Here is an 18,508-nt window from a genome sequence, read left to right on the forward strand (position 1 = left end):
GAATAGAGAGCACAGAAATAAAAGTTTGCATATATGGTCCAATGATTTTTGACAAGGGTGCCAAGATTATTCAATGGGGAAAGAGCAGCATTTTCAACAAATGATGCTGGGAAAGACTGCAAAAGAATTAAGTTGAACTCTTACCTTACACCATGTATAAAAATTAACTCAAAGTGGATCAAAGACTTAAACAGAGTCTAAAACTATAAAACTTTTAGAGGAAAGCACAGGAGGAAAGCTTTATGACATTGGATTTGGCAATGCATTTTTGGCTATGATACCAAAAGCATAGGCAGCAAAAGTAAAAATAGATAAATTCAACTATATCAAAAATTAAAACTTCTGTGAATCAAAGGACACAATAAACAGGGTGAAAGGCCATCTAGAGAATGGGAGAAAATAGTTGCAAATCACAAATCTGAAAAAGGGTTAATATGAAGAATATATAGAGAACTATAACTCAGCAACAACAACAACAAAAAACCCCCCAAATAACCTGATCAAATATGGGCAAAGAACTGGAATAGACATTTCTCCAAAGAAGATATACAAATGTCCAACAAGCATATAAAAAGATGCTCAACATTACTAGTCATTAGGGAAATTCAAATCAAAACCACAGTGAGATACCACCTCATACCCATTAGGATGGCTACTATCAAAAACAAACAAACAGCAACAGAAAATAACAAGTGTTAGCAAGGATGTAGAGTAGGGGAACACTTATGTACCGCTGAGAATGTAAAATGGTGCAGCTGATATGGAAAACAGTAGAGCGGCTTCTCAAACAATTTAGAATAAAATTATCATATGATCCAGCAAGTCCACTTCCGGGTATAGACCCCAAAGAATTGAAAGCAGGAACTTAAAGAGATATTTGTACACTCATGTTTATAGTAGCATTATTCACAATTGCCAAAAGGTGGAAGCCACCCAAGTGCCCACTGACCGATGATTGGATAAGCAAAATGTGGTCCATCCATACAGTGGAATATTATTCAGTGTAGGAGGAAGGAAATTCTGACACATGCTACAACATGGATGAACCGTGAGGACATGATGTGAAATAAGTGTCACAAAAAGGCAAATTTTGTATGATTCCACTTGTGTGAGGTACATAGAGTAGTCAAGCTCATAGAAACAAAATAGAATGGGGGTTGCCAGGGGCTGGGGAAGGGGGAAACGGGGAGTTGTTGTTTAATGGGTACAGTTTCAGTTTTGCAAGATGGAAAATTCTGAGGCTGGTTGCACAACAATGTGAATAACTTACAACTACTGATCTGTACACTTAAAAGTGGTTAAGACGGTAAACTTTATATGTATTTTACCACGATTCAAAAAATGGCTAAGATGAAGGGACTCACTCAACATCAGGATGCTGGCACAGGGCAATGTCAGGGTTTGAACACAAGTCTAATTCCAAAACCTGTACCTTTGATTTGTACCCTGTGATCTTCAGAGTAGAGAGTGATTTAATAATGAGAGAGGAGACAGGCAGGACCTAATAGAGAAAACAAGTGCATTTCTTAAAGGCTCCTGCATTTTAAATGTTTAAAAATTATATAGTGAGTCCATAAAATATTGAGACGTTTAAACATCTCTTAACAATGACCATCTGCTCTGATGACTCCTGTGCTTTGAGGAAGCCTCCTCGGGAAGCTGACTTAGTTATGATGTTGCCCTGAGGTTCACTGACGTTGTCGCTGAGGTTCGACGTGTACCTGGAACCGTCCTTTGAGCTAGGTTTCAACCTTGCATCACCTGGAACTGGAAAGCCCCATCTCAGACCATAACTTCCCGCTCCCAGCCTTCCTTATCCTCTGTCTCGTCCTCTCCTTGAGTCACGTAGCCTTTGCTCCCCGTCCCCTCCCTATGCGTAATGCCCTACGCTCACCCAGCCTGGGCCCTGCTCGAGCTCACCAGCTCCTTCAAGTCCATCCTGGCCCCCAAACCCTCCTGCCACCCTCACACTTCTGTCCTGAGGCTGTCCCAGTGCCCTCTGGGCCCCCCAGCCAGCAGGTTCCTGGTCTTAGGCTTTTAATTCTACTTTGACAACAGCCTCCTAGGTCTTCATCTCCTGCACCTGCCTGCATCCTCCGTCTGCTTCTCCAGACCCTCCTCCATCCCTTTCCACAGCGCCCTCTGCCCAGTAGGCCCACCTGTGCAGCTACATCCATGGGCTGATGGGCTCCTTGCCTCTGGTTTCTGGTTGGGTTTGGCCAATGGGGGGTTAGAGGTCAGAGCAGGGAGGAGAGAGCTTGGGGTACTTACTCCCCTGGCTTCCTTTCTCTGGGGCCACACAGCTTCCCTCAGAGGACTCTACCCAGCCCTCGGGGTCTCCGGGTCCCAGGAAATGCCCCTGCCCCTCACCCCTCAGCTCTGGGGGTGGGAACAGTCCTCACTCATACTAGCTCTGGGCCCTGCACTATCCTTTGTGGTTTCTCTGAGCCCTGCCCACTCCCTGTGGAGTCCCTTCAGGAAACTCCCCTCCATCACTCCACACCCCTGTGAATGTGCCTTCAGCTCCCTGCCAGGACCTGGACTTCCCAGGCTTGGAGAAGCTCCTAGATGGGACCTTCAAGGCTTCTCTTAGCTGCCAAGGGCCTCCGGGTGGTCCTGCCTTCATCCCACCCTGGTCTGGTCCCTCTCCTCAACCATCTCCTCTTCTGCATCCTCACCTTGACAGTGTAACTTCCGTCTAACCTGTGAACGTGCTCACCACCCCCTCGGCCTGGAAACACCGCCCCTTCCCCCTTCCTTTCCTTTATTGTCAAATGGCTTCAAGAGGTTCCTCTCCCGCTGGGTCCTCAACCCACTGCCATTGCCCTCGGGGGCCTCCTCGGGCTCTCGGCCTCCCTGTGACATGTGACACAGTTGTCAGAGAGAGGCACGTGGCCTGGTGGTTCAGGGGTTGGGGGAGCAGGGCAACGTGGTGGTTATTAGACTGGGCTCGAGCCCAGCTCTCCTACTTCCTAGCAGGGTGACCTTGGGCAAGTGATACCTCAGCTTCCTCATCTGTAAGGTAACAAAAGGACAGTCTTATAAGTTACTGGTGACGTATAAATGATATCATACATACTAAAGCACTTAAAAGAGAACATAGGGCAAATGGGAAATGTTCTCTATTATGAGCAAGAGGATGGGCTCTGGAGTTAGAAAGCCTTGAGTTCAAGTCCCACCTCTGCTACCTTCCAGCTGTGCAGCCTGGGGCATGGTTCTTTGCTTCTCTTTGGTTGCTCCCTGAGCAGCAAAAATGAGTTTGATAAGCTGGGCTTCGTAGGATTGACAAAAGGTACTGCTTGGTGACATGTTCAAAGGAGTGGGAAAACATTTTTGAAATTAACTTGTGTGTGTGTGTGTGTGTGTGTGTGTGTTTTATCTATTTCTTTTAACCTTTTGGTTCTAGGCTATCCCATCCCCCAGCCCCATCCCCCCACTGCCTCCGGAAAGGGATGTAGTGCAGAAATAGTAAAAAAAAAAAATGGGGTTTTCAAAAGAATAAGGATATGAGGAAACGGCCAGGCGCTGGTGAGATGACGGGTCTGGGATTGGAAGGAAAGAAGAAGCTTCTCTGCTTCCCCGTCAGCTGGATCCTTCCTCCCCGGTCTCCCCGGGAGAGCCCTGTGGACCGGCAAGGCCTCAGGAGAGGCTGGTCCTGAAATCAGACTGCCCGAGCGTGGTGCCCAGTGCCCCAGCCTCCCTCTGTGACCTCAGGCAGGATACTCAGCCTATCTGTGCCTCAACGCCCTCATCTGTAAAGTGGGGCAAACAACATTAACCTCCTAAGGATGAAATGAGTTAATACACTCGAAAGTGCCCAGAACAGTACCTGGCACAAAGCAAGCTGTCTCTGTGATGAATACCCTCAGCCTGGCAGCAGCTCTCTGGCTCCCTCACCTCTCTGACTGCTTCCAGGTCTCCACGCCGGGCTCCTCTCCCCTCAGATGTCCGTGTCCTCCGCACTCTGTCCATGGGCTGGGGCCACTGTGCCACCCCCTCGATTCGCAGGTGTGTATTTCCAACCCCTGGTTCATCTCCAGGCCCCAAACTGCCTGGCTGCTTCCGGGATGTTGAGGTGCTCACTCAACCAGTCCTGCTTCCTGCCCTCTTGGTAACGGGATTATCACCTGCCAGCTCATCCAGCCATCTTTCTCCATGGCCTGTGGCATTGATCCTACTGATTCTTCCAGAAAGCTCTCAGACCAGTCCCAAAGCAACGGTCCAGTCAGGTGGTAGTATTAATGTGGTGGGCAGAATGGTCTCCCAAAGATGCCCATGCCCTGATCCCCAGAACCTGGGAATATGCTCCATGACGTGGCCAAAGGGACTGTGCCGATGTCAAGGTTACTAATCAGTGCTCTTAAAAGAGGGAGACTAAGGACTTCCCTGGTGTTGCAGTGGTTAAGAATCTGCCTGCCAATGCAGGGGACATGGGTTCGAGCCCTGGTCCGGGTAGATCCCACATGCCATGGAGCAACGAAGCCCGTGTGCCACAACTACCGAGCCTGCGCTCCAGACCCCACGAGCCACAACTACTGAGCCCACGTGCCACAACTACTGAATCTGCGTGCCTAGAGCCCGTGCTCCACAACAAGAGAAGCCACTGCAATGAGAAACCCGTGCACTGCAACAAAGAGTAACCCTCGCTCGCTGCAACTAGAGAAAGCCTGTGCTCAGCAACGAAGACCAAACCCAGCCAAAAACTTTTTAAAAATTTTTTAAAAAGTGGGAGACTATCCTGGGTTATCCAGGTGGGACTAATTGAACTCCACCAGTCCTTATAAGCAGAGAACTTACTCTGGCTGGATTGGAGAGATAAGTGGTGTTTCTTGCTGGGCCCCCACTTAACAGCCCCAATGCTCCTCTTCCAGGGAAAGCACCAGGTCAACATTTCCTCTTTACCCAAATCCCCCCCTAGATGGCACCACCTCAGTCTGTTACATGAATGAGGATCAGGAGAACATTGATCTCACATTTCACTGACAACCCCCATTCTCCATTCCACAGGGTGGAATTTCCCTAGCTTAGTCAATTATCTTGTTATCTCAGTTAACTGAGAATTTCCAATTTAGATATTAGATGTTCCCAAAGCTAAATTTACACTCAAAAAGTGAAGCTTCTGTTTTTAGAAGCTTGAGTCAGCTCAGTCTGAAACTCAGCCCCACCTCCCCCGACTAGCTGTGTGATTTGGGCCAGTTCCTTAACCTTTCTGAGTCCCATGTCCATGTCATCAAATGAGGATAATAATGATAATAGTAGTTCTCACCCGCACAGGATTTGTTTTGTGGATATAATTCTATAAATATATATACAGAACATACATAGGTGATGTATAAAGCCATGTGAGATGCAGTAAGTAGTCCATAAATGTATGCTGTAGCTGTTTGTATTATGTATGCTATTCAAAAGATTATGATCTGTCTTTCATCTCACATCCATCAGAATGGCTACTATAAAAAAAAAGGGAAATCACAAGTGTTGGTGAGGACGCAGGGAAAGTGGAACCCTTGTGCCCTGTTGTGAGAATGTAACTTGGTGCAGCCACTATGGAAAACAGCATGGCAGTTCCTGAAACAATTAAAAATAAAATTATCATATGATCCAGCAAGTCTACTTTTGGGTATATATCCCAAAGAACTGAAAGCAGGGCCTTGAAGAGATATTTATACACCCATGTTCATAGCATTGTTTGCAACAGCCAAAAGGTGGAAACAACCCAAGTGTCCATCAGTAGATGAATGAATAAACAAAATGTGGTGAATCCACACAATGGAATATTATTCAGCCTTAAAAAAGGAAGGAAATTCGGACACATGCTACAGCATGGATGAACATGGACATTATACTCAGTGAAAGGATATTATACTCAGTGAAAGAAGCCAGTCATGAAAAGACAAATACTGTTATGATTCTACTTATATGAGATACCCAGAGTAGCCAAGGTCATAGAGACAGAAAGCAGAACGGTGGTTGCTGGGGGCTGGGATGGGGGGACAAGGGGAGTTGTTGTTTCATGGGTGCAGTTTCAGTTCTGCAAGATTCAAAGAGTTCTGGAGATGGATGGGGGTGATGGCTGCACAACAGTGTGAATATATTTAATGCCACTGAACTGCACACTTAATAAAAGTGGTTAAGATGCTAAATTTTATGTTATGCATATCTTACCACAATAAAAAAAAATGAGAAAAATGAGATCACGATCTAGCCCTTTCCTCTGAACTTTTTCCTCTTGGAAGCCCTCCATCTGCTGGTGAGAAACTAGTCCCATCAATTGCTGTGCTGGGTACTGACCAATGAAATCAGCCGCCAGTTCCCAAACAGGGGACAAAACATTCCCTGAGGACTGGTGAGACCTAACAGGTGAACCACCAGAGCAAGGAGCACTTGGGGAGAAGCCAGGGGTGAGGTGGGGGTGAGGCGGGAGGATGGGAGCACGACCCAGGCAGGAGGACAAGCGCGATGCAGATGGGGAGCCAGCAAGTGCACCCTCCCAGGCCTGTTTCATTCCGTGGATTTCCCCACAGAGAGTCCACCTGTCACCTTCCGTCTCAAAATGCAGGTGTTCGCTTAGAATAAGAGAAATGTGAATTAAAATGACACAGGTACCATACTTCACCCCGTAGATCAGTGAAGATCCAATGGGGGGTCAGCACCCTAGGCTGGGGAGGGAGTGGGAGACGGGCGTCCACTGCTGGCAGGACACCACATCCGGAAACCTCTGGTGGGAAATTTGGCCATGCCCATCAGAGCTACAGCTGTGTGTGTCCTTTGACAGAGCAGACATACCTGCATGTCCGTGAAATTACGCAAATAATAGGAGAATCCCAGCAGCCTTGTTTATAATAATAAACAAGATTATGGTGTAGGCTCTGGTTCTTTCCTGAGAGGCAGCCCAGAACTGACAGGGGCCAGGAAAAGGGACGAGAGTCATCCGGCTGGATGGGATCTGGGGTATGTGTATGAGATCAGTCTGGCTTCACGACCCTCAGATCGCACGCGAGAAGGGCTGACACAGGCTGGAGACATGGCTGAACCCATGAGAAAGGAGATGCCTGGCAGGACACTGACCACCGAGGGTGAGGTGTGGACACCAGCATTTCATCCCCCTGTCATGTCTGTTCTTTCTTTTTCTCTTCCATCTCCACCTTCCTAGCTGCAGCCCTGCACTGACTTGGGCTGTCCTAGAGCTCAGTCTTCTAGGGATCCTGGGACTTCCCCAGGGTGGGACTGGGGGAGTCCCTGGGGAGGGGGTAGGGTCAGTCAGCCCTTCATTGTTTACCCTTCGCTTCTCTTTTCCTCAAAACAAAGTTTATTGAAAGAATACACACACACACACACACACACACACACAAGCAGGAGCTCTGCTGATCAAGAAGGGAGAGGGAGGGAGCACTGATGGTGGGGTTCTCAAAGTGTGGTCCTGGAGCCAACTCCAGGGACTCCATTCCCCCCACCTGAACCTGGGGAGCATACAAATGTGAAGATTCCTGGGCCTTACCCCAAACCCACTGGGTCAGAATGCCTAGGAGTTCATGTTGAACAACCACTCTTAAACATACGGAAAATCCAACAACCACTGGCTTTGGTGTTTCTTCATTCTGGAAGAACTGAGTCCCTTTCTCAGCAGAGTTTAAATAACAGCCATATCCAACTCTAAAAAATACAGTTTACAAGGCACATCAAATCATATAAATTATAACTTGCAAGGTTTAGCTGTGAAATGAGCAAGGCTGAGGCTTTTGAGCCATGTAAAATGGGAGAGGGGAGATTGTGAATAGAGCTCCTGATGGCTCGTCTGCACACAGCAGCCGGGATGTTCACTGGCAGGTCTCCCCCTTGTTTACAATCCTTCAAGCCTTCTTCCCACTACTTTCAGATAAAGATCCAAACCCTTATGGTGACATGAAGGAGGCCTACTTGTCCCTTAGACCTCCTCCTTCCCACTCTGACTTCTGGACGCCCTGGTTTTCTCTCAGTCCCTTGGGTTCACAATATGCTCTTCCACCCCAGGGCCTTTGCACATGCCATTCCCTTCTCCTTTTGTCTAGTTAAGTCCTCCTTGTCTTCCATATTCCTTTCCTTTACAGCCCCAATGTTGGAATGGAATTAGTCACACCTTTGTGGGATCATTTGACTTATTTCTCTCTCTCCTGGCAGCTTCCTGATGGCAGGGACCATGTCCAGTTCTGCCATCACTGTACCCCTAGACTTGGCTCGGTGCTGAGGCTCTGGGTAAATACTGTGCAATGAATGAGTGATAGCAACAGTTATCACTGTTGACTATAAACAGTTCTCACTAGCCTGGCTATAAACAGGCTTCCTATTGCCTTAGGGAACCAAACGCCTTACAGGATATAGAAAAAAGTCTGGAGGGTAAAACCCTGCAAATATCAATATTGATTTTTCCCTGAGCCAAATGATTACAAGTGACTTTTATTTTCTTCCTTATATTTTCCTTTCTCCCAATTTTTAAAAACAAGAAGCATGTAACTACCTTCCATTATCGGAAAGAGTAAATGATGTCGAAATACTACGATACCAATAGTCAAAACAACATGTCAGCCTTGCTGATGAGTAGAAATCTTTAGAAGCATGACTGCCTATTCTTTAGGATTGATCCAGGCAAATAAAACAATCTTTTTTATTTGCTAGATGTAACCTCTGGGTAATTGCAAGGATGATTTTTAGTAATATAAATCCCTGAATTTTTTTTTTTTTTTTTTTTTTTTTTTTGCGGTACACGGGCCTCTCACTGTTGTGGCCTCTCCTATTGTGGAGCTCAGGCTCCGGACACGCTGGCTCAGTGGCCATGGCTCACGGGCCCAGCCGCTCCGCGGCATGTGGGATATTCCCGGACCGGGGCATGAACCCGTGTCCCTTGCATTGGCAGGCAGACTCTCAACCACTTCGCAACCAGGGAAGCCTAGTGACGTATTTCTTAAGCTAAGTCTGAGGAGCAGTAAGCAGTCAATTATTTATATACAATGAATGCAACTCAATTTCTGTCTTGTTAATAACTGTCCTCATTAGTTCCCTTTTCCAAATGGCTTATTAATATCAGTGGGTCCTCATCTCAACCCTGTGCACCACTGAGGATTCTTCTCAGTCTCTGTTTTAGGAGACCATAATAATGATCATTGTGTCATTCAGTGAGCACCACATGCCAGGCTCTTTATATGCATTTCTCACTTAATCCTCAGAATAACCCTGTGAGGTAAGAGGTTTACAGACAGGGAAAAGGAGCTCAGAGTGATTAAGTAATTTGGTTGAAGTCACTCAGCCACAAAGTAGCCTAATGAGATTCAAACCCAGGTCTGTCTATCTCCAAAGCCTGTGCTTTTAAAAATTACTACAGTTTTCTAATATCATAGTCCGGTTCAAAACAGAGATCTCTGTCTCTACTTTAGCCAGACAGGAAATAAAACGACCCCAAATCTATGCCTTGTTAGGATAAAGAAGAAACTACAGTTCTTCTTCTTCTTCTTTTTCCTCCCACTTTGCACACTGAACAGATGTTCTGTGTCCTTGAAGAGACCATATCATGGAGGAGAATCTCACGGGGAGGTTCATGGAGTTATCTTTAAATCTGTTGCGTTTACAATAAACATTCTCAGAAAACTAGGAATAAAGGGGGAAATTTCTCACTTGGTAAGAACATGTATAAAAACCCTACAGCTAACCTCCTACTTAACGGTGAAAGAGTAACTGCTTTCCCCTAAGGTCAGGAACAAGCGAATATAAGGATTTATACACTGCTCTTGTTCAGCAGAGTCCTGGAAGTCTTAACCAGGGAAATAAAGCAAGGAAAAGAAGATTAAAAGCATTCAGATCTCCTTTTCTGAAAGAAGAAATAAAATTGTTCTTATTTGCAGATGACATGATTGTTTATGTATAAAATCCCAAGAAATCTACAAAAGCCCTTATATAAGAAAGTGCAGTTAAGGTTGCAAGATCCCAAGAAGCATACAAAAATCAACTGTATTTCTATATACTGTCAATGAACATGTGGACACCAAAATTAAAAATATAATACCATTTACAATCACTCAAAACAAAAGAGAGAGACATACTTAAGTGTAAATCTAACAAAACACGTACAGGACTCGTATGCTGAAAACTACAAAACACTCATGAGAGACACTGAATAAATGGAGAAATATACCATGTTCATGAATTGGAGGACAATATAGTAGTATATCAATTATTCTCACATTGATATATAGGATAAAACACAATTCCAATCAAAATTACAGCATGATATTTTGTGTATACAGACAGGCTTACACTAAAATGTAAATGGAAAGGCAAAGCAACTAGAAGAGGTTAAAAAATTTCTTTAAAGAAAAGTGGGAGGAATCACTCTACCTGATTTAAGACTTACATAGCGACAGTAATCAAGGCTATCTCATAATGGTAGATCCATTATGACAAATAGATCCATGAAACATAATAGGGAACTAAGAAGTAGCCCCCATAGAAAGTATGGCCAGATTATTTTTGAAAAACTTGCAAAAGCAATTCAATGGAGAAAGGATAGTCTTTTCAACAAATGGTTCTGGAACAACTAAATATCCACATGCAAGAAAAATGAACTTTGACCTAAATCTCACATCATAAACGACAGTGAACCCAAAATGGTTCATAGATTTAAAAATAAAACTATAAAACACTTAGAAGAAAACGTAAGAGAAAATCCTCAGGGTCAGGGACCTTGTGGCATGTTCTTAGACATGACACTAAAAGCATGGTCTATAAAAGAAAAAATAACTACCTGGACTTCATCAAGAGTTAAAGCTTTTGCTCTGTGAAATACTCTGCTAAGAGAATGAGAAGACAAGCTACGGATGGGAGAAAATATTTGCAAACCATCTATCTGACAAGGGACTCATATCTAAAATACATAAAGAATTCTCAAAACTCAATGGTAAAAAAACTAAACAATTCGATTAGAGACACTTAAAAGATATGAAGAGATATTTCACTGAAGAGGATATGCAGAAGGCAAGCACGTACATGAAAAGACATTTAACATCACTATCGATTTGGAAAATGCAAGTTAAGACTATGATGAGATACCACTACACACTTACTAAAACAGCTAAAATGAAAAACAGTGTTTATGCTAATTGCTGGTGAGGATGTGTCTCATACATTGCTGGTGGAAATGAAAAATGGTACAGCCATGCTGGATAAGTCTGGCAGTTTCTTTACAAACCGAATATATATAAACACATATGTTAATCCATGCAATCATACTCCTGAGCATTTATCACAGAGAAATAAAAACTTATGTTCACACAAAAACCTGTACACAAATGTTTATAGTACATTTATTTGTAATAGCCCCAAATGGAAACAAAATGTCCTTCAAAAAGTGAATGGTTAAACATAGGTGATACGTCCATACCGTAATAAAAGAACAAGCTAATAACCTAAATGGATGTCAAGGGCACTACACTGACTAAAAAAAAAAAATCAATCACAAAAGTCATACATACATGATGAAAATTATAGAGACGGAGAACAGATTAGTGGTTTTCGGAGCGTGGGGACGATGGTGGGAGGAGGAATTGTGACTATAAAAGGAGCATCACAAGGGACATGTCTGATGATGGAATACTCCTTTATCCTGAGGGCCACACCCAAATCCACACGTGGTAAAATGGCACAGGTCTCCACACATGCTTCGTGCCATTCCCTCTACTACTTGTGCATCTATAATTATTTCAAAATAAAGTTTAAAAAAATCTGTTGAGTGAAGTCTGAGAGTGGTCTGCCTTTCACAGTCCTAAAGGGATTCCATTGCATTTCTCTTTCTGCTTCAATATTTTAATCCCTTTCAAAATGGTAAAAGGCTCAAAGCCACTGTTTGTATAATTCCTTACTTACAATTTCTTCCAACTTCCTTGGCTGTCAATGAGCTGGGACTGTGGACCAAGCCACAGCTAATTCAGAGAATGGAATGAAATGAAGTGAGAGAGCACTGAGGCCATGCCCAGGGCTTACCCTGATTTACTACTTGGAGGTACGGGGGCACGGGAGGGCTCTGAGGGGCCCATAGTCTCCAGAAGCTCTGGAAAGGGCGAGAGGCCATTGCTCAAGCTGGGCACTTCAGGTGGCCGTGGCTGCCAGACGCGGAGCAGGTGAAGGTCAAGCATCAGCTCTAAGCCCACCTTCCAAACCACGCCATCAGGGTGGGACACTGCACACACAGTCAGCAAAGGACACAGGGCCCATCGCACTTTGCACTGTGCTCATTCTTACCACATGTGCCAGGGAGACCCAGCACATGCCGGGATTGGTTATTGGTGGCACACCGAGGAAGGCTGGGACTGTTAGCCAGAGGCTGTGCTTTACAAGAGACTGGAGTCCACAGAACAGTAAGGACTTTTGGTGGTGTGAGGGGTAGGGAGGGTCGGGGACTGGGTAGGAAGAGGTCTTACCTCTAAAACAAGGTCTGAATTTTCATGCCTTCCAATCGTAGTGCTTTTATTCAGGACAAAATAGCCTTCTGCACTCTTTAGATAGGCTTTCATATTCTCTGCTTTCCCTATAAAAGGTTTTCAGAAAACAATTTTGTTAGAAAAATACAGTCCTCTAATTATTCAGTGTCATATTTAGAATGAATGGAATACACCATAATGTCCACAGGAGAAGTCAGCAGAGGTAGGAGTGGATAGCTGGATTTAACAATGATCACAATGATAATTCCGCACATTTTTAAGACTGTCCTTTTAACAGTGATAGCCGGCATAGATGAGCTTGCTTCTGATCACAAGAGGACATCCTTTATGTAACTCAGAGCACAAACAAGCAATAGCAAAAAAAAAAAAAACCCAAACAAATCTGAATTCCACTGATAACCGCTCTCCACCTCCCATTAAGCTTAGTTTGGGGTTAGTTATCTGACAGAATCAAATACTCAGTGTTACTAACCCACCACTTACTAGCTCTGTGACTCTGAGTGAGTTACTTATTCTCTCTCTATGCCTCTGTTTCCTCATCTGTAAAATGGGGCTAATAATACTCTGTATCCCAAAGAGTTTTGTGAGGATTAAATGTGAAGCATCTAGAATGGTGATTGCTACACTAAACACCCATTTGTCCTACTGTGATTGTGACTGTTATTAATCTTGGGCTTCTGAACTTTGACTCAAAAAACCCCAACTTCTACAGAGCTTCTTAAAGTGTGGAAGAGTCAGTCATCGAGGAAATGGGCATGAGAAGATACTTTCTTTTTAAGTCACCACATTCCTTCATATATTTAGGTTGAAAAAAAAATGATTTCCAAAGACAAAATATCAAGATTATAGCTTGGCTGTACGGTCAAGACTCTGTACGTATCTTTTCCTGGCATTTTATTAGGAAAATGTCAAACACACAGAAAAGTTGAAAGAAGTGGATGGTGAACTTCTATAGAACCACCACCCAGATTCTACAATCAACATTTTGTTCTATTTGCTTTATCACATATCTACCCATCTATACATTTTATATTTTAATGCATTTCAAAGTAAATCCTATACATGTTTTTAAATTTTATTTATTTATTTTTGGCTGTGTTGGGTCTTCGTTTCTGTGCGAGGGCTTTCTCCAGTTGTGGCAAGTGGGGGCCACTCTTCATCACGGTGCACGGGCCTCTCACTATCATGGCGTCTCATGTTGTGGAGCACAGGCGCCAGATGCACAGGCTCAGTAGTTGTGGCTCACGGGCCTAGTTGCTCCACGGCACATGGGATCTTCCCAGACCAGGGCTCGAACCCATGTCCCCTGTATTAGAAGGCAGATCCTCAACCACTGCGCCACCAGGGAAGCCCTATACATGTTTTTTATTTTTTTATTTTTATTTATTTATTATTATTATTATTTTTTTTAGCGGTACGCGGGCCTCTCACTGTTGTGGCCTCTCCCATTGCGGAGCACAGGCTCCGGATGCACAGGCTCAGAGGCCATGGCTTACGGGCCCAGCCGCTCCGCGGCATGTGGGATCCTCCCAGACCGGGGCACGAACCTGTGTCCCCTGCATCGGCAGGTGGACTCTCAACCACTGTGCCACCAGGGAAGCCCATATATACATGTGTTTTAAAACATAAAAATGTCAGTGACTTCAGCTGGTTCCAAGATGTTGATGATAATTCACATGATATTTGAATTCTGATCCATCTCAGTGCCATGTCAAAGATAGTCTCTTTTCTTTTTTTTCCTGTTTTTTTTTTTGGCTGTGTTGGGTCTTCGTTGCTGCATGTGGGCTTTCTCTAGTTGCGGCGAGCGGAGGCTACTCTTCCTCACAGTGCGCAGGCTTCTCACTGCGGTGGCTTCTCCTGTTGTGGAGCATGGGCTCTAGGTGTGCAGGCTTCAGTAGTTGGAGCACGTGGGCTCAGTAGTTGCGGCACACGAGCCCTAGTTGTGGCTCGCAGGCTCTAGAGTGCAGGCTCAGTAGTTGTGGTGCACTGGCTTAGTTGCTCCGAGGCATGTGGGATCTTCCTGGACCAGGGCTCGAACCCGTGTCCCCTGCATTGGCAGGCAGATTCTTAACCGCTGAGCCACCAAGAAAGTCCCCAAAGTCTCTTTTCAACTGAAAGGTCACTGAAGTGTGAAGTTGTTAGACTGTGGATAAAAACAAAAATCATCTAGGTCTGACCGTAGAGGGTCTCCGGTCTGGCTCTGCTTTCCATCAACATCTCCATCATCATTCCATCACTGAATCCCTACTAAGTGCCAGGCACTGGGCTATCCTTTTACACACATGGCCTCTTTTCATCCTCAGAACCACCCTGCGAGGCAGGTGTCAATATTGTCCCGCTTTACAAATGAGGAAACTGAGACTCAGAGAAGTTAAGGTCACACAATAGTAAGTGTGTGACAACTCTGGGCCTTTGCATGTAACCAGTGTACAAACCTCCATTGCTGCTGGTGGGGCAGAGTAGGGGTGGGGGAATTGCACTGTCTGCTGACACTTGGGACATGTAGTAAAAGAAAGTCCTTGAAACCAGCATTCTATCCTCTGAAAGGAAGACGAGACCCTACCTGGGAGTAAGAGAAATAAAAATAAGCAGGATAGTTTATATTTGTAAACTTTGAGGCCTGTGGTTGTCCCACAAATATTGATGCTTTCAGATAATGAGAAATACATTTGATTAAGTTCGCTGTCATGTATACAGGGGAAAAGACATTTCCTCTTCCCAAAGAACCATGCTCTGCTGCCTTCAGTTATTAATCTTCAATTGCAGAGGACCATGTTAGCACGCAACACATTCAAGTCTAATTAAGCTAAAATGGAAACTTCCAAGAAATGTCTCTTCTGCAGGAAAACCACAGGAAACGCCACTAATCTAAAACTTAAACTTGGATCATGTGCATATTTGTTTTTTAGCTCTCACCCCAGACGTCCCCAAGGCTGGGGTCTTCTCTCTGCTCAGACGTCCCCCCTCGGGGCAACCACCTGACTGACCACTCTGGCTAAAGCCACCCTCAGTCATGTTATTCCCCTGCTAGTTTTCCCCTGCTGTGTTTCCTTCCTTGTACTTATCATTCTCTGACATGTTCTTGTTCCTTTCTTTAGTTATGCTTGCTGTTGGTTTCTCTTTCACTAACATATATGTTCCTGGAAAACCAGGACTGTGTTCATTTTGTTCAGAAGCGATTCTTCATGGGTATTTTGTGTTTGTACCCATCTTCAGAGCAAAGGCATTGAAAGATTTTGTCCTGCACTCACTTTCCGAGGCTGCTTGTATGGCACACAGCCTGGGAGGATAGAGGTAATGTTTCTAAGAAAGATAACGGCTCCTTCTGGGGCAAAAGTTGGGCAGGTTTGCTAGCAGCCCCTTTCAAAGATTGCAGTTTCCTGAGTTTGGAGTTCCTTACCTGGGACACAGACCCACTGTGCGCACAGCATCCACACTGGCTGCTCTGCACCACCCCGAGGGACTTTCAGGGCAACAGGAACCAAAGTGCATATGCAGCTCTGCTGCTTTTTATGTCAGCTGTGCTGTGAATAATCAAGTTCTTTGCTTCTGCCCCAGGAGTCTCTTGTCTTCTGCCAGGAACTATAAGCTGGGCAGGCTAACTTACTAACTTTCAAACAGGGTCAAATGTCAGACCCTTTGCAGTTCCTGCCAGTTCTGTGCATTACCCCTTCTCCAGGGCAGGGGGCGGCGGGGGGGCAGAACCTGACACATAGTAGGTGCTTGGGAAACACTTGCTGAGTGAATGAAAATACAAAGGACACCTCAAAGCAAGTCAGTACAGCCAGCTGGCTAGGAAGCTTTGATAGTAACTACCTTTCATTTTTCCTGTCAGTATCCAGCTTAGATGACTCCTTGGAAAACCTAAATTCTATCTCTTTAGCTTTTGGATTGGACAATATTTCTCCACCTTCATTTTGCCCTGTGCATCACTTCCTTGCGTGAAAACACTGTCAAAGTAATTTGAATGTGTGGAGCTCTGTGAATTCGTTCTTACTCAGCGCCATGGAGCACCATCCCACAGGAAAGAGCAAAAGGGCTTCAGTCATCTGCGTTCCCCCGACCACTTTGGATGGCTCAGAATTGGGCTATAGGAACAAACTTTCTTTTGAGGTTTACAGTGGCCTCAAAGTTCCTTAAAGAAGGGGAGTTCAGGTAAGGGGCGGGTGTGTGTGTGTGTGTGTCTCTGACCATTGGGTGGGTGTTGTCCATAAATCATGGGAAACAGGGGTTCCTCTCTTAATCCCAGCTATACCCACATGACATCCAAGAGCTGGTGCCCAGGAGAGGCTTAAAGCTCCCGTGCCGCCTCCCTTGGGGGGCGAGGTAGGGGCTGCACTTAGGAAGGAATGGCTGGTGTTGGGGCACCTTTTCTGGGGTGCTCCTGGCGACCCGAGCCTGGATCAGAGAGTTCGGACTCGGCTGGTGCCGGGTCCCCTGCCTACCCCAACGCCCTTGACCTCGCAGGGCTGGCCTCCTCCGGCCCAGGTTTCCGCCCGCCGCCTCCTCGCGCGCCGCTCTCACCTGGCCAGAGGAAGAAGCCCTCGGCTCGTCCTCCGCCGAGAGCCCTGACCTCCGCTCTGCCGCCCTCCCGCGGAGTCTCCAGGCGACAGCCCGCAGCCCGCGCGCCCGCCCGGCCTTTTTACAAACGTCGCCACGGCAACGCCATTCTGACGGCCGAGCTGGGGAGGGGCATGGCGTGCGCGGCGCCCAAGGATGAGGGGGAGGTGCGCTGGGAGCACTCGGCCAATTACAGCCCGCTGCAGCGCTGCGAGCCCTCCCCGACCTGCCCGCTAGAGGATGGAGAAACAGGCTCAGTGTTCACAGAAGTAGCTCCAAGTCTTACAGCGGGGAAGGAGCAGACTCAAGAATCCTTCCTACTGACCTTAGCTCTAGGTTCGGTGCGTTGAGGAGGGGGTGGTCAGGCGTGGGAGGGTAATGGAGCTGAGCCACGAGAAGCTTGGAGGTTAGTACCCCCATCCCACCCGAAACTCTAGTTCTCTCTGTTGTGGAGGAGAAAACAGAGTAAGCTGGGGGGGACCATCACTTCTGGGGGTGGGGGTGGAGATGGGAGATGGGTGGGGTGGAAGGAACACTTCTGAAAGAATGGAAGATTCTCCCACGTGCTAGGAAAAGGGTATTTACAAGCCCACAGCCTTACTGTTCCTGTCCTTCCCTGTCAAAACTCGCGTTTATTCATTCATGTGTTCTTTACTTCTACAAACATCACCTGAGTCCCTACAAGGTCAGACGGTGGCCCCAGTGTTGACCTGGATCAGATCCTTAAGAACCCCACCCCCGCACTCCCCATGGGCACGGGGCTGGGGGGATGGAGCGTGTGGAGAAGACATGCAAATGCCAACTATCTCCCCTCACCCCATGTCACCTTTTTCAAATCAGCCCCTTCTGTCTGGGAGCAGAACAGCCCTGCTGACTACCTACAGAATGCCTCATTTCCCTGGCAGGCAATGACGGACAAGGTGCCCCAAGACAAACTCAAAATATTCATCTGAGAAAGATGAAAGATGGCAGACTCCACTCTAGTCAATTAGAAGATGATATAAGAGAGAAAAATCATGGAAATAGATATGGGATGGAATATATGGTAAAGATGCTCCCACATGCTTAGAGGCTCTTAGAAATGCACATTCCCTGGCACAGACCTCTGAGATTCTGATTAGGCAACTCTGGAGCATGGTCCAGGAATGAATTTGTTGCATTCTTTCAAATTCCTTGTGCATTTGTTAAAAGCTTGGCAAAACCTCAGGACTTTTTCAACCCTGCAGTTGAATCGCAGAGCCCTCCCAGCACTTGTCCCTAGAAATCTCTTCCAGGCCCTCAGTCAGCCTGGAAGGTTCTGCCTGGGTTAGTTCCCTTTGACCAGAAAGACCTTAGGAATGTATGAGGAGTGACCACAGAGGCCAGGGCCCTGAGTGGTAACTTCAGAGGAACAGAGAGGGTCAGGCTCAACTCTCCAGGCACATTTCTGCCTCAGGGCCTTTGCAGTTACTGTTTCTTCTCCCTACCTGGCACTTCCCCCAGGG

The 18,508-nt window shown here is 46.0% G+C and overlaps 1 protein-coding gene across 1 annotated transcript in view; it reads right to left on the reverse strand.

The window, feature by feature from the left end:
* Window positions 1-13,116, reverse strand: part of LOC308611314 (forkhead-associated domain-containing protein 1-like) — a gene marked incomplete at its 3' end in the record, with an annotated part of 102,448 nt that extends 89,332 nt beyond the window's left edge. The window contains exon 1 of the mRNA XM_081260141.1: window positions 12,444-13,116. Coding sequence (XP_081116267.1) covers window positions 12,444-12,536 — 93 coding nt within the window. The 5' untranslated portion in view covers window positions 12,537-13,116. The remainder of the gene's footprint in view (window positions 1-12,443) is intronic.
* Window positions 13,117-18,508: the final 5,392 nt, after the last annotated feature.

Source organism: Mesoplodon bidens, assembly GCF_964165515.1.
Source record: "Mesoplodon bidens genome assembly, contig: HAP1_SCAFFOLD_298, whole genome shotgun sequence".
NCBI lineage: Eukaryota > Metazoa > Chordata > Mammalia > Artiodactyla > Ziphiidae > Mesoplodon > Mesoplodon bidens.